Source organism: Stenella coeruleoalba (assembly GCF_951394435.1).
Source record: "Stenella coeruleoalba genome assembly, chromosome: 12".
Lineage (NCBI taxonomy): Eukaryota > Metazoa > Chordata > Mammalia > Artiodactyla > Delphinidae > Stenella > Stenella coeruleoalba.
Genome location: NC_137158.1, coordinates 54,823,718 through 54,839,425, shown reverse-complemented (window position 1 = coordinate 54,839,425; position 15,708 = coordinate 54,823,718). Strand labels below are relative to the sequence as shown.

Genomic DNA, 15,708 nt, shown 5'->3' with positions numbered 1-15,708 from the left:
ACGTAGGTTCTGCTTTGGGGAGAAATGGTAACTAGTACATCGCTAATTAGACAATGGTTGTTTAATTAAGAGTGCTCTGTTTTATAACTGAGTTAGCCCAAGGATGTCAAATAAGCCTGAAAAGTAAAGGTCAACTTTTATTTCTAGTCTTCAACTTCTATATTCTATTCCTACCCTCTGAACTCCACCAAAGGCCACAAACCTGCTCAACTTTTACCTCTTCCTGAACTCGTCAATATTTTTTAAAAAATCAAGGACTAACGTTTCCAAACTTCATTAGAGGAAAACTAGAAAAATCTACTTCTAATTCTTCCAGAATTTATCTGAAAAACACTAGGATAACTTACCTCAAATCCCTTCACCTTTTCCATCGTTATCAAGCGCCTTGATGTGCGACCGGAAAGCTTCTGCTCACAGTTGCTGATGAGTTTCAAGCAAGGGTGCCAGGGTACCATCTCTTCAGTGTATCTGAAGAAAGAGTAGCTGACTGTTAGGGACACTCACATGTGCACCCCGCACAGGATCATCGTGGGGGTTATCCAGTGTGGTATGGGACGTCCTCCCACTACATGCTGTATCATTTTATTTCACATATGCTAATTGTCCATATAATCCATAAACAATCTGCATTTATGAAAAGCAAAGTATTTAACATAACCACATCCAAAGAAAGTAATTGAATGTTTTTACCTGTATAATGAGGATGAGAGAGAACACAGGTATGTTTTATTGAAGAATGCCAAGCATTTAAACCACAGAAATACAAGATGACAATTCTACCCTAAAGGATCCCACGAGAGCACATAAGACAGACAGAAATACATTCCATAACAACCCCCTAACATTCATGAGGGACTGATTCAACTGGGGATGTTTATAAATTCCCAAAGGAAAGTCCACTACAGCATATACCCCTTTAAAATGAAATGTCCCTGCAAAATTTTTTATGACATCTTGAGACCTCTATTAACCTTGTTATATAAGATTATTCAGCTAAACTACCACTAAATTAAACACTACAGATGACATCAATCCTCTGCCATGAAATAAAACCAAAGTTATGATCAAGAGCAGTGGTGCTTGCTGCCGTACAGCACATGTACTTAGTGAATGAAGATGACGACACCTAGAAAGCAGGACAGTCAGGGTGCAGTAGTTCAGAACTTCATGTCTGATAGGTTGTTGGCACTAATCTTGGTAGAAGAAACAGGTAACAAATGTAGGGGAAACAGTTATGGAGCAGAATTCAGAAGAACAGCAGGAGAGAGGGCTCACTAGGTAGGGGCACCTTTAGGAACACTGTGATTGCCAGTTTTTATTTTTCCTTTGCAAACCTTCATATGTTTCTAGATAAACAGCCTGCAAACATTTCTTATACGGGATATCTTAAAGCTCTGATCCAAAATGGGAAAGGTGCTGATCAGCGCTTCCTGTAAAGGACCACCATCCAACCAGCCAATTCTAATGCATCAACACTGTCTTCCCCACCACTTGTTCACTGATTTCTCTAGGTCCCTGTGACCTTCGACAAGCTCTCCCTCATTACCTTGACCACATGCTCAAAACTTTCATCACCCACTTACCAAGCAACATTCATAATGCACTTCACTTCATTATCAGTGGAAGGAATTCTCTTGAAGTCATTCTCTGCCTCCCTCCTTAGGGCTTTCCAACAAATAATGGCCATTTCAGATTTCATCTCACCTAATAATTCTCTAATGCTCACTATACAGTCAGAAATGTTGTGCTCCTATGACATTAAGTTGATGTCAAATTTGGAGTCTTCACACAAAGCATTTATGATATGAAAGAATACATTCTACACCATAGTTGACAGACTTAAGTAATGGTAACAAAGAGAAGATATAGTTTTGACCTTAGGCTTGCAAACATCAGGGTTTAGAAATGTCTGAACTTGTCAAATTTAGTAACATACCCTTTTTTAAAGAAAAAAATCTTATTTCTTGGCAAAGGAAAATGTATTTTTATTAAATTTTATTTATATACCTTTTATTGACAAGGTATTTTTATTAAAATGTTTCTTAAATGTATATAAACATAAATTCCTCATGCTTATATAATTTATATAACTATAAAGCCCAAAACAAATTTATAAATTAAATCAAAGTACAAAACCAATACCATTTTAATTAATATTTATGACATGAATAATGCTAAACTGGTGAAACTAAGTCATTGGCATTTGGCTTAACAGCAGAAAAACATTTACATGTTCTAGATCATTTTTTGACTTGAACTTTGAGTTTAAGCATGAAAGGACATCATTTAGGTCATCATTATCATTAACAAACTTGTTTTTAACCACTACTCTATTATATGAATGAGCCAATCAATTTAACAGTGTACTCCCAAAATATCACACTAAAAAATAAAAAACAGCAGTTAAAAATTATTTACTATATATTTACTAACATATTTCATACTCATGGACTGTTTGCAATCTGTTAAGTAGAAGCTATAAATCTGTACTATGCCTAGACTATTATGATAGTATGGTATCTCATCTTAATTCCCTGTTTTTAGTACTATTCCCCTATAATCTAAGCCTCTATTTAAAATCTAAATCAGCCAGAATAGGTAAATCCACAGAGATAGATAAGTGGTTACTAGGGACAAGAGCAGTAGTGACTGCTTATGCATACAAGGGTTTCTTTTTGGGATAATAAAAATGTTCCAGAGGGCTTCCCTGATGGCGCAGTGGTTACGAATCCACCTGCCAATGCAGGGGACACAGGTTCAAGCCCTAGTCCAGGAAGATCCCACATGCCGCAGAGCAACTAAGCCTGTGCGCCACAATTACTGAGCCTGCGCTCTAGAGCCCACGAGCCACAGCTACTGAGCCCGCGCACCAGAACTACTGAAGCCCACACGCCTAGAGCCCATGCTCCGCAACAAAGAAGCCCACGCACCGCAATGAAGAGTAGCCCCCACTCATTGCAACTAGAGAAAGCCCATGCGCAGCAACGAAGATCCGATGCAGCCAAAAATAAATAAATAAAATAAATTTATTTAAAAATTGTTCTAGAATTAGACAGTGGTGATGGTTGCATAACTCTGAGGTTATACTAAAAACCATGGAGTTGTACACTTTAAAAAGGTGACTTTCATGGTATACAAATTATATTTCAACCTTTTTAAAAAAAGAAAAAAAAAGTGTATAGGTCCCTAGCTTTTCCATCCATCAATTTTGACAGCCATTTATTTTCCTGTGAATCTTCATGACTCAAGCTAACTATTTCCAAATGTCATTAGAGTTTCACTTCCCATTTGAGAAACGGATTTTGTGCTGATTGGAGCACTTACTGAAAACAATTTAAAAGAATCACTTTTCTCTGTTTCCTGTATGAAAGATGAAAAACAACATGTTCGTTTCTGTTTTGTGTAGCTCTGAGCCACCACAAAATTCATTTTATCACAATTAAACTTTATCCCCAAATCTTACTTTGGAGTACTTTATTAGACTTCTTCACTTTGTCATCATTTTTATCACAAGCACTAGCAGTTGGATTTCCAGTAAAGGACATCCTTCACAAAGAAACACAGTTTCTAATCACTTCAAGAGCATTATCTGTATATAAATGACAATTAGAAAACAACACATAGGGATATGTGGAACCTGGGCAAAAAGCTACACTCACTCAACAGCTTAGCAACTCCTATAACATCAAATACACAAGTTGAATGTATGCCCTGCCCAAATGAATGTTACACAGATCTTCAGGGTCATTTGCAAATAGTTGAAATTGTGAATAATAAACTCACAAATACCAAAAGTCAAGAATAATTTTACGTGGTAAGTCTCTATGAGTAATAAGAGTAAGCTACTAGGAGAGCACATATGAAGGACTGATGAATTCTGCTTAGAAGGTTTCAGAAAGTGTCACAGAGGTGGTAACAATTAAGCCAGGCCTTGAAACATGACTAGAATTTTACAGCTGAGGAAAGAAGAAACAGTATATCAAGCAATGGGTACAGAATAAATAAAGGTTGAAGGACATAACATATACAGAGTGTCTTGATGCTGGCCAAAAATACAGTATACTAGAGTGGGGAGAATCTGGACTAGAGGAAGCAGAAGTTTGTTGAGTAGCAGTTTCTTCACCACAATTTAAATTACCAAATAGTGAGAAAATCCTTTTTCAATCATCAGTTCTGACAATTCTTCACAAATAACTAAGCTGTTAGGTAGTATTTTGTTTTTATCGTCTTATACCTTTCAAAATGTCTTGGGTTTAAAAAAAATAAAAATGTTCTGGGTTTAATGAATAATACCTTAACTTGATTATAATGTGCGAGTCTTATTTTTAAACTTCAATCATATAACAGGATTTGGCTGAGTAAATTAATTCAATAGTAGGACTAAAAGCCTACATTCACTATACCAAAAATACAAAAGTTTTCAAATTAAGCTGTGCTAAGGTACAATTTTAAAATGAATTCTTTATTCTTAGTCTAATAAAAAGCTATATATGCAATACAACATAACCAAACTAATTCTAAATTGTTTAATTCAGAAGCAAGAACGTTATTTCAAACTTTTGCAGATGACTTTAGTTTTAAGTTCATCTAATACTGTGTTATTTTAAAAAGAGTAAATACTTTGGATTATGTTTACTGCAAAAGTGAAAATAGTTCATTCCCTAATATAAACGCAAGACAAACTAAGTTCATTAATAAGATCACTTTGAGTTAAGGGGAGGAGAAGGCACAACAGAAGTCTAGTTATGAACATCAGAAGACCTGACAAATAAGTCAGGGAAGTAAATGCCATAGGAGTCTTTCCATGTGTGTCCTAGCCTGGATGAAATTTGTCCTTTGATAAAACATCTAAGGTAAAAAAAAAAAACGACAAAAACGTGCCTTTTTTTACTTCTAAAAAATCGCTTTGGTTATATGGACTTGGAAATTTCCCCTTGTCGAAAATTATTAAAAGAGAAGTCACTGAAGAAATACCCAGTGGCCATTTTTTAAGGTCTTCAGAAATACTAAAATAGTTGAAAGTGCCTCCAGTTTGACTTTTTATAAAAAAGAAAGAAATAAAAGAATTACAGAAGATATTCATAACCACATTTAATTTCAATTATAATTAAATAATAAACTACAAAATAGTGGAAAGTCAGAAATGCCAGAATATAAGAAACACACAAAAACTAATGAGGATATTTCAAAGGACAGAGGAGCCACCTCAGAGGGACTCCTGCTGATCATAAATCTGGGACAATTTGAACAACAAAATAATGATAGTAATAAAGTATAACCCAATGAATAATATAGGAATCTATGACTCCATACCAGTATAAATTAATAAATTAATGGGAGGGAAGGGAAAACTAATCCTTATAGTAGAATGCCAACTTAAAATGCAGAAGGAATGATGGAATAGAAAAGTCATCATTATGGTGGTTGTCAATGTGAGTAGTCACCTGATGAAGAACAAGATATTGGTGTAATCTTGTGATACCTCCCCCTGGGAAATACCAATCGAGAAGAACATGATAACTCACAGCGGAGAAACCTGACAGAGAACATGACCAGATGATCAAGTTTAAGACCTCCCGTAGAGGTTGGCTCTGTGTGCCCCATAATGCAGTGCACTAAGAGCACAGTATCATTTTTGTGGTATTTCTACCAAGAGCATTGCCTGAGTCTGGTCAAGGAAGAAACATCAGATGGACCGGGTTAGGGGTCAACCTTCACAATATAAGCCCTGTACTCTATAAAACTGTTAAGGACACAAAAGATAAGGAAAGATTGAGGAAATATTCCAGACTGGAGGAGAATGACATGAGGGGTCAATGCAGTACATTTTCCTAGAGAGACTGCAATCAGTAATATCTGACTGGGGTCCATGATCTGGACAGCAGCACTATCAATGCTGACTTCCAGACTTCAGGGGTTGATGGTGATTTGACAACAATGCTCTTGCTTCTGAGAAATGCAATGAAATACGCAGGGGTGATGGGGCATCATATCTGCAACTTCTCAAATAGTTCCAAAAATGATTAATGATAATGGGCGTGTGATTAACGTAATGGGTGAGGAAAGGGGGGTAGAGGAGGTGTATGTTAATAGTTGGAAAATTTGGATGGGGGAGAGATGGGAGTTTTTTGCATTTGAAACTTTTCTGTAAATTTGAAATTTATTTCAAATAATTTTTTTAAAATTCCAGCTCTGAAAACTTGAATTAAAACAAAAAGACAAGTTAGTTTGCTGCTGGAGTTCAGCTTGTCTAAGGCAGAAACCACTTTTGAATCAAAATAAACAAATATGCTCTTCTCTGAAAATATTTTTTTTCTCTGAAAATATTAATAAAACACCATCTATCACTCCACATACCAGACACCTGAGATCTTGGCAAGATCTTGAATTATGTGAACAGCACTAGGAATAATGAAAACAATAAACTAGCTAGCTTTTAATTTTAGACAAGTCATTTCACTCCTTGGAATTAATTTCTCTTATTTCCAAAATTAAGAAATAATTAATTTCTTAACAGAACATAAGCCCTGTGTTAAGGGGTATGGGTATGAATGTGTACAGTCTTATTAGCTGATAAACAAGATGCAAAACTAAAGTTAGATCAGGGTTTCCCTGAGGGTGCAGTGGGTAAGAATCCGCCTGCCGATGCAGGGGACACAGGTTCAAGCCCCAGTCCAGGAAGATCCCACATGCCGTGGAGTAACTAAGCCCCTGGGCCACAACTACTGAGCCTGTGCTCTAGAGCCCGTGAGCCCCAACTACTGAAGCCTGTGTGTCTAGAGCCCACGCACTGCAATGAAGAGAGTAGCCCCCGCTCACCTCAACTAGAGGACGCCCGTGCACAGCAACGAAGACCCAATGCAGCCAATAAATAAATAAATTTATTTTAAAATAATAATAATAAAAAAATAAAGTTAGGTCCTGGTAGCTCCCAATGAAACATTTATAAAAGAAACAACAAAAAAGCATAGCTTCCAACTGCTGAGGGACCATCAACCATTATGAAAAGACAAACAAGAAAACACTGGTCTAAAATGCTTTTTGTACAATTATGTATAGTAAATATAGAAATTAAAATAATTTCTAAAAAAGATATCTATAGCATCTTGAACAAATAGCCAAATTTTCAGCTTGACACTGCCTTTCAAATCTAAAGATCCTGTTTTGTCAACACATCTTGTCTTTCATTGTTGGTGTACACAGCTCTGTTTATAATTAATAACTACTGAATAATAAAACCCAAACCAATAATGTTGAACATAATCAGGGCTTTAAATATATGCATAGCTCTTAGTTTGTTTGGTCTTAGCTTTTAAAAAAGATTTTACTGCATTTACGGTGATCATAAGAGCCAATATATATTCAAGCTAACTAGCAGTAGATAGATGAATCACTCAGCTAAGTTGTTAAAATTTATCTAAGTTTATGGCCTGGCCAAAGAGCTATTGAACACACAGGCCCCGAGCTAAGTATGATATACAACAGGGGCAAACTTTTGCTCTTACAGGCCAGATAGTAAATATTTTAGCCTTTGTGGACCACATGTGTTTCTGACACATATTCTTCTTTGTTGTTTTTTTCTTTTCTAATCATCCTTTAAATAGGTAAAAACCAGTCTTAGCTCAAGTGCCTTACAAAAACAGGCTGAAAACCATATCAGGCTCACAGGCTGTAGTTTGCCAACCCCTGATGTAAAATAAAAAGTTCAAAGCAATTCAATCAATAAGAAGAAGGGGCCTGTTTTATGCAGCGTGTTGGTAAATGAAGGCCATCATACACATTAAACACAAAGATATTTACCCTGAATATGATTAGAGACAGGGAAAAAAAGTATGCTAGATATACAAATACCATAAGAAAAAGTAAAATTATTTAATATTTTAAATAATTAAAAGTAAAATTATTTAATATTACATACTCTGGTGTGTACACTGGTAACCAATAGACTAGTCTTCCACCTAATACGAGGGTCTCAGCTGCAAAGTTTAACAGGTCAAAAAACATATCACTCAGATGATAACTCAAGGAAACAGGAACGTGGCTTTCTGGACTAGACAAAGAAAACAAAATTTCAAAATCAGTGAAAAACTTTAAGACTATTAAACTAAGTTAATTAAAAAAAAGCAATATGCTTCTTCCCAAAGTAGTAACATACCATATTTAACTTTTACTTACCATTTTTCTATCCCCTTTGGTATTTCCTTTTGTGAACCTGTTCTTCTTGTAGACTCTCTAATACCATATGGAGCTAGACAGAAAACAGGTAACACGGATAGTCAAAAGTCACCTAATCACCACTGCAAAGCAGATGGACATCATGTGCCTCCAGATATGACACCCTGAGAAGGATACATCACCTATGCAATATTCCAGCTGAGAATGCATAACAAGAGGGACATTCTATTTAAAACACTGGGAGGGCAGGCAAGCAGGTGACTGTATTCTTCAAAATGTCAATGTCATAAAAGACAGAGAAAGGTTGTGAAAATGTTACAAACTAAAGGAGGGTTAAAAGATATGACTACTAAAGGCAATACCTGACACTAGGCTGGATACTGCACTTCAGGGAAAAACATGCTATAAAGGATGTTACTGGGTCAATTGACAAAACTGGATGAGAAACTACAGATTAAAGAATTAGCGATTCACTGAAATTGGTAACTGTACTTTGGCTATCTAAGAGACTATCCCTATTCTTAGGAAATATACACTGGAGTATGGGGGGGCGGTGAAGGGCCATGATGTATACAACTTACTCTCAATTGATCAGGAAAAAAATTACGTATTTTTATAAATACACATAGAGAGTGAGAGCAAATAATAAAGTAGATTATTAATAAAAAGTCACTCAATTTTCAAAAGTATATTCATACTTGCTAATTTTTCTTTTGTTAGATTTGAAAATATCTAAGTTACCAAAGAACTGAAAAGGTCTGAGATGGAAGGGTTGAGATACTATATGCCACTATATACAGATTTACTGCCAAATACTATAGAAAAGGTAGATTTATTCTTAGATAGGATGCCTGAAAAGCCCAAGAACTCACATGGCATGAGAAAACAAGTTCTCATGCACATTCTTGAAGCTCAGTGGGTTCACAAGCACAGTGGGTCACACCCAAATTTCTTTTAACTCTATAAAGGAGATGCCAGTTACAACGGGCACAACAACAACAACAAAATATAAAAGCTTACACATAGAGAAATGGGAGATATCTGAAACTTTCTTCTTCAAATGTGATACCATAATTGCAAATGACATTTTGGCTCCAGTTGCTACACTAATAACCAATTACGGTCAAATATAAAACAAATATAAAAACAAATTTATGTCTTAAAAAATAAGCCGAAGAGAAAAAGGGATGACAAGTTAATACATATAGTTTAAAAAATCAAAACCACTTAGTTAAATTGGTGTCCTGCCCTACATTCATAATTTTTTCCTTCTCACTATGTGAAGAAGTCAGGGGTAAGGGGAATACTAATACAAGTTGGCTTTCTTTGTTGTACTGATAAATTTTGTAATTTAAATGTAAATGACTTTAGGAACCTAATCCTACTCCTACTTTTGTATAAAAATAAACTTACGATCAGTGATGATTGCATCAAAGTATGTGCCCTTCCTCCAAGAAGGTTTAGATGCATCTGAAACCAGGACATCAAGGTAATACTTCTCTAAACCATATTGACGAAGATTTGCCCTAATGTTTTCATCTGGTCCTCTCCATTTCTGGTTTTTCCTACTAGCCTTTCCTGAAGGGAAAGAAAAAGGAAGACAGAACTAACAAACAACATTCTTACCTCGTCATTTGGCTAAAAGTAACGTTTAACTTATCTAAACCTATATTTAATCAAATAAAACTTGCTTTCATTTCAAATCTTAATTTTATTTATACAAGGAACAATTATTTTTATTTTAACTTATTGTAAAAAATGTTTCAAAAAGTAAACTGTACTGATGTCTACCTATCCTTTCACATAAAACTGCCTTAAAACACTCATTCAATAATTAATGCATTCAAAGCGTACTAATAAAGACACAGAGTTAAACAGAACATGGTCCCTTTCCTCTAGCAGTGTAGAAACACTGACGAATTAGATAAATGGAACAGAAATGAAGAGAGCTAACTTGGGAAATGCAGGAGCTGTGACCATGGACAGAGGAGGTAAAACAAGAACACAAGAGATGAAGTGTTAAAGTGGGGGACTCAAGGAAGAAGTTCAAAAGTTTTAGTTTAGGAGACATGAGTGGATGATGATACCATCAATTAAGATCTGAGAAACCAAGAGGAAAAGAAAATCTAGGAAAGAATGAGATTCATTTGAGATACATCAATCTTGATATACCTTGAGGTACCTACAGAAGCTTCAGAAAGAGATATTCAGCAGGTAGGTAGAGGCCAGAATACATATACCTGAGAGATGTCAGTATATAAACTTAAGTTAAATCTGTAAGAATGAATGATATTTCTGATTAACCTAGGTGGCAATTACATAAATGTTTGTTCGATAATTACTCTTGTTATTTTAATAAACTCTTCTGTATTATGATCTACTTCACAATAAAAACAAAACTTAAAAAGCAAAAGAAGAATGACATGACTCTGCACAATATGTAGTGTGATAAAAGGGGTCAACAAGAGATGCCTGGAGAAAAGCAACATATAAACAGACATTGAAGAAAACTGCAGGGCCTTCAGGAGACTGAGATCAAAACAAAGAAATCAGAGTACCACCCAATGAAGCCACTGTCTAGGAAACCAAGGGCTGCTTTATGAAGGTCAACACTGCCAAATACTGTAGATCTGTAGTAAGATTTTTCAGTAGGCATGCAAGCTGAAAAATAACAGGCAGAAGGCAGTTAGAGATGAAGAAGAGGAATAGCAAATAAACTAGTCTTTTTAAGAAGCACTTTGGGGGACTTCCCTGGTGGCACAGTGGTTAAGAATCCGCCTGCCAATGCAAGGGACACGGTTTGAGCCCTGGTCCAGGAAGATCCCACATGCTGTGGAGAAACTAAGCCAATGTGCCACAACTACTGAGCCTGCGCTCTAGATCCCATGAGCCACAACTACTGAAGCCCTCACGCCTAGAGCCCGTGCTCCGCAACAAGAGAAGCCACTTGCACCGCAACAGGGAGGAGCCCCCTCTCGTCACAGCTAGAGAGAAAGCCCACATGCAGGAACGAAGACCCAACACAGCTAAAAATAAATAAATTTATTTTAAAAAAATGAAAGAAGCACTTTGGGGACTTCCCTGGTGGTGCAGTGATTAAGAATCCGTCTGCCAATGCAGGGTACATGGGTTTGAGCCCTGGTCTTGGAAGATCCCACATGCCGGGGAGCAACTAAGCCCATGCACCACAACTACTGAGCCTGCGCTTTAGAGCCTGCAAGCCACAACTACGGAGACCACGCGCCACAACTAGTGAAGCCCACGTGCCTAGAGCCCATGCTTCGCCACAGAGAAGCCACTGCAATGAGAAGCCCGCGCACCACAACGAAGAGTAGCCCCCGCTCGCCACATCTAGAGAAAGCCTGAGCGCAGCAACGAAGACCCAACACAGCCATAAATAAATAAATAAATTAATTAATTAATTTTAAAAACTCAATCTCTTAAAAAAAGAAAAAGAAACACTTTGGTAAAAGGAAGAGGAAAACAAAGTAGTAGCTAGGAGGATCCCTATAGAATTGATAGAAAAAGTTCTGTATTTTTAAAATAGAAGAAACTTGGAAGTATTTGAGAGTATAGTAAGAGATTAGAAGCATAGGAAGCAGAGGGCATATCTAACAGCATCTTGGATAAGCTCTGAGGAAACTCTACCTCAGTCAGAATTCTACCCAAGTAGACTGAAAGGTTATCACATAACTTTTAAACATAACTCTAATAAATAAAAATTCAAATGAATTATATAGGACAATATCCTTAAAGCAAACATACTGCTTCTACTAAAAGCAAACAGGAATAATTCTTCTTAGCACTTTGTCTACTCTAACATACTGCAGACAAAGACTATCTTTTTCTGGTTAGCCCATTTAGGTGAACTTTATAAAATGTTACTCATTCTCCTTATAGTACTAAATTCTTTATAGCAAGGTAGGAAAAAAGACAGTTCATCAAATACAATATATCAAATTACTTAAGCAAAAGAAAATAAAGTCTAATAAATTCTCACCTATATAATAATTTACACTGGGTGAGTAAGAGGAAAAGCATGTTTTATAGGCTGATTCTAGTTACAACAATGAAATACCAGCATAACTACAATTTCAAAGAAACTTTACATTTTTAATACTATTCAGCTATGAAGAAATATTTTGTTTGATTCAATTTCATCCAATCACACTTCATTAGCAAAGCTTCTAGATTTTAAAGTATTTTCCAAAATTGCCTCAAAAGCAAGCAGATGCTTATCTCAAATTACCCTCAGTCTAATGCAGAATCTTTACTATTACTGTCACCTTAACTGTCTCAAAGATGTTTCGGTCAGTTATGAAATTAAAAACATGTATGGTACTCAAGGACTAGAAATTAGAGTATACACATATGACTGCTGAATAAAAGAACGGTGATAATTGTTAAGTAGAAACTCTGTTTCACTAACATGAATATGCTAATTAAAAATGACTAGTCCCTCTCCCACTTCCTTCCCAACCCAAAAGTTTTACAACCTTATTGATTGCCTACTTTTTAAAAATCTAAGACCAAAAATAGCTCTGAGAGGAGGGATTTTTCCTACTCATCTTTGTGTTTCCCCGGGGGTCATTTTGCTCACACTGGATCACTTCATAAAAAGCAGATACCCAATGAAGTCTTATTGTTGTAAGAATAACTAAAACTATATCACAACACTGTAACATTAAAAATAGATGTATAATGCCATATATAACTATTTAAGTATCTTAAAGGCACATTTGGTACAAGAGCAAAGACTGTAACACTGTCTAGAACCACTACTCACCCAAGCCATGAACGGTGTTGTAGTCTATGTCTGTCCCATATACATATGCACCAAAATGAGCAGATGCTATCAGAAGGCCACCTGAAAAAAATCACACAATTGTGATCTGTTAACCAGAAAGTCCCAGACTCTTATTTCTTCCCCTATTTAATCTGATCCAAATTCTTACAAACCAGCTGTAGGCAGAGTACCCTAGAATGACATTGGTTCCGGCCATATTTAGTAGGCTTCAGAACTGAAAAAACAACCCCCTAAGCTGTGCTCATCACACTGGTCACAAAGCAGGGAATTAATATATGCCCTGGCATTATTACTTTAAACAGCACTACTCTGGGAAAATTATCCTTTTCTTGGTCAAAATAATGTGTATTTAAACATTTTCATCTTATTTTGAGAAGTCTATACAAAAGCATCTTGCTCCTTTCTTACAATGAACATACAAGGCTGCTACACAAAGAGCTGCCAATAAATAAGTCTGACAATTGGGCTTAATTCTCACTCAAGTCAGAGTTTCAAATAACTTAAAGAGGGCATAATTAATATATAAGAGATTAATTCTTACAAAACTTAAAATATGAGGACAACAAACAGTTACTCCTATTGTCAGTGAGGTAATTATCTGATTTTAAACTGTAGATACAAATTTCTGAATAACTGTTATCAGACATACACAAAAATAGTTAATACAATGAATTTTCTGTTTACTTAGTGCTGTGAACAAAGAAAGAACAGATGTCCTAACACGATTTGACTAGACTAAGTAATTTGGTAGGTGTGACCAGTTCACATATGAAGGAACATCCTTATAAAGATTAAAAATTAATGAAATCCTTTAAACTAAAAGGTATAATATTTTTAAATTGTTTAAGAATAAAAATTCACAAAGTTAAATATCTTAATAATTGTTCTTTTCAATGAACTTCACTTTTTTAATTATCCAAATTAAAAATGTTCTTAGTACTTGGGTAAGTCCTAATAGTTATACTGCAGAACTATCTGTCAGCCAAACTGAAATCAGAAATATACAGAAAAATATTCTTAGCCTATGCACAAACTTGGATATGGGGAAATAACTAGGGCTCTTTCCATTATATCCTTTTGAAATGTAATCTCTAAAATTAAGATGGGTAGTGCCTCCAGAGGGTCAAGGTCTATAAATGAATGTGTTCCTTCCATAGCCATTTAAAACATAGTTTGGTAACATATACTTAAAAATACTTTGCTCAATGAAAAATATTATAACTACTACCTAATGGAGCCATGAATAAGAGAAATGGAAGACTAAAAGTACAGCAGAAACCAAAACCTAGGTTCCCTCATACTAACTACAAAAAGCATTTGTTTGAGGAGGTAAGGTTAAGTAAGCCCTCATAATTCTTAGCCTATAAATGGAACAGTCCATATTTAGGAAAGGTACTATATTTAGTAATGACTTGAAATACAAAAATCACTTCACCCATATTAGAGGAATTACTACAATTCTGCCAATTAAGGCAGATACTCACCTAGAAGAACTAGTTGTCAAGGGGAACAGAAAAGCTTTCCTGTGTTCCTTAAACAGAACCTTATCCATTTGGTTAGAGTGAGTTTTGAGAAGACCCAATTTAGAGTACACTGCTGAAAGGAGATGAATAATCTGTTAGACTACATCTGTTAGTTAACTTTGTGCCCTTTAAAAGCTTTTCAAGTTTCAAATAAAATCAATATAAATTAGCTTCTCTGAACTGGTCACTGGGTAATCACCGTTAATCATCTAGTTATTTTTTTAATTAAATTGAAGCATTTTCACGTTTAGTTATACCTCAGTTGGAGTTTCCTTGGAAGCTTTTTGGTGGAAGAAGGGGTGATAAAACGGAGGGGGTGAAGTGTTGAGGGGGCAGATAACATGACTCACCCAATTTCTTATTAGCTATCAAGTGTAAAAATACCACATATGTGATCTAGACTAGCAAATCAGCATTTTAATGTCTTATTACCTAAATAGTAACCAGTTTAAGGTTAGGGTAATATCTTACAGGTAAAAGGACACAATAACTGAATTATGATATAGAAACAAATTTATGAGTTTCATCTGTAGAGATTTAAGTGGAAAGCCTTATAAAAATGTGAAAATGAGAACTGGGCTTTGGTTTTGCCGAAAGAAAAGGAAGAAAAATTGTAATACTATGTCCCCTATGTAATCCTTAATAAAAACAAACAAACAAACAAAAACAACTCATAAATTAAACTAGCAGCTTAAGCAAAAGGATATTGCCAGAAAACAGAGATTACACCAAACTATGAGACTCAGGAAAAGGGGTCTACAAAGAGTTGTGGATAAAATGGGAAGCAGAGATTCTCACAAAGACCTACAGAGATCCATTATCTCTCTGCTAACTTTCTCTTTTCCTCCTCATAGTCTCCTCTCAGAGGTAGACAGTGGGCTTCTCAATACTTGCTCCCATGTCTATCATCTGCAATGACAAAATTTCAAAGTTTTACTCCTTTCCTTAAACGTATGAGCCACTTGAAAGTAGAACAGGCAAGGAGTACACAATAGTCTCCTGGGTATATTCTTAACTACTAAAGGAGTGGACTCATTTGAGAGAGGGGAAAGGGAAAAGCAATCAGAGCTAGGGCTGCAGAGCTACATCACTGCACCTACAGACATCGGCACACACTTGTGCCAATTATTTTCATTATGAACAAAGAATTAGAAGTTTACAATTTTAACCCTCAATTACCTTGCCTGCTGCCACAATTTGCCA

The 15,708-nt window shown here is 35.7% G+C and overlaps 1 protein-coding gene across 1 annotated transcript in view; it reads right to left on the bottom strand.

Moving 5' to 3' along the window:
• Positions 1 to 15,708, bottom strand: part of TRMT11 (tRNA methyltransferase 11 homolog) — a 62,019-nt gene that overhangs the window by 20,335 nt on the left and 25,976 nt on the right. Inside the window, exons 8-12 of the mRNA XM_079938733.1 lie at positions 12,962 to 13,042; positions 9,589 to 9,753; positions 8,176 to 8,248; positions 7,919 to 8,050; positions 348 to 468 (exon numbers count right to left, since the gene is read on the bottom strand). Coding sequence (XP_079794859.1) covers positions 348 to 468; positions 7,919 to 8,050; positions 8,176 to 8,248; positions 9,589 to 9,753; positions 12,962 to 13,042 — 572 coding nt within the window. The remainder of the gene's footprint in view (positions 1 to 347; positions 469 to 7,918; positions 8,051 to 8,175; positions 8,249 to 9,588; positions 9,754 to 12,961; positions 13,043 to 15,708) is intronic.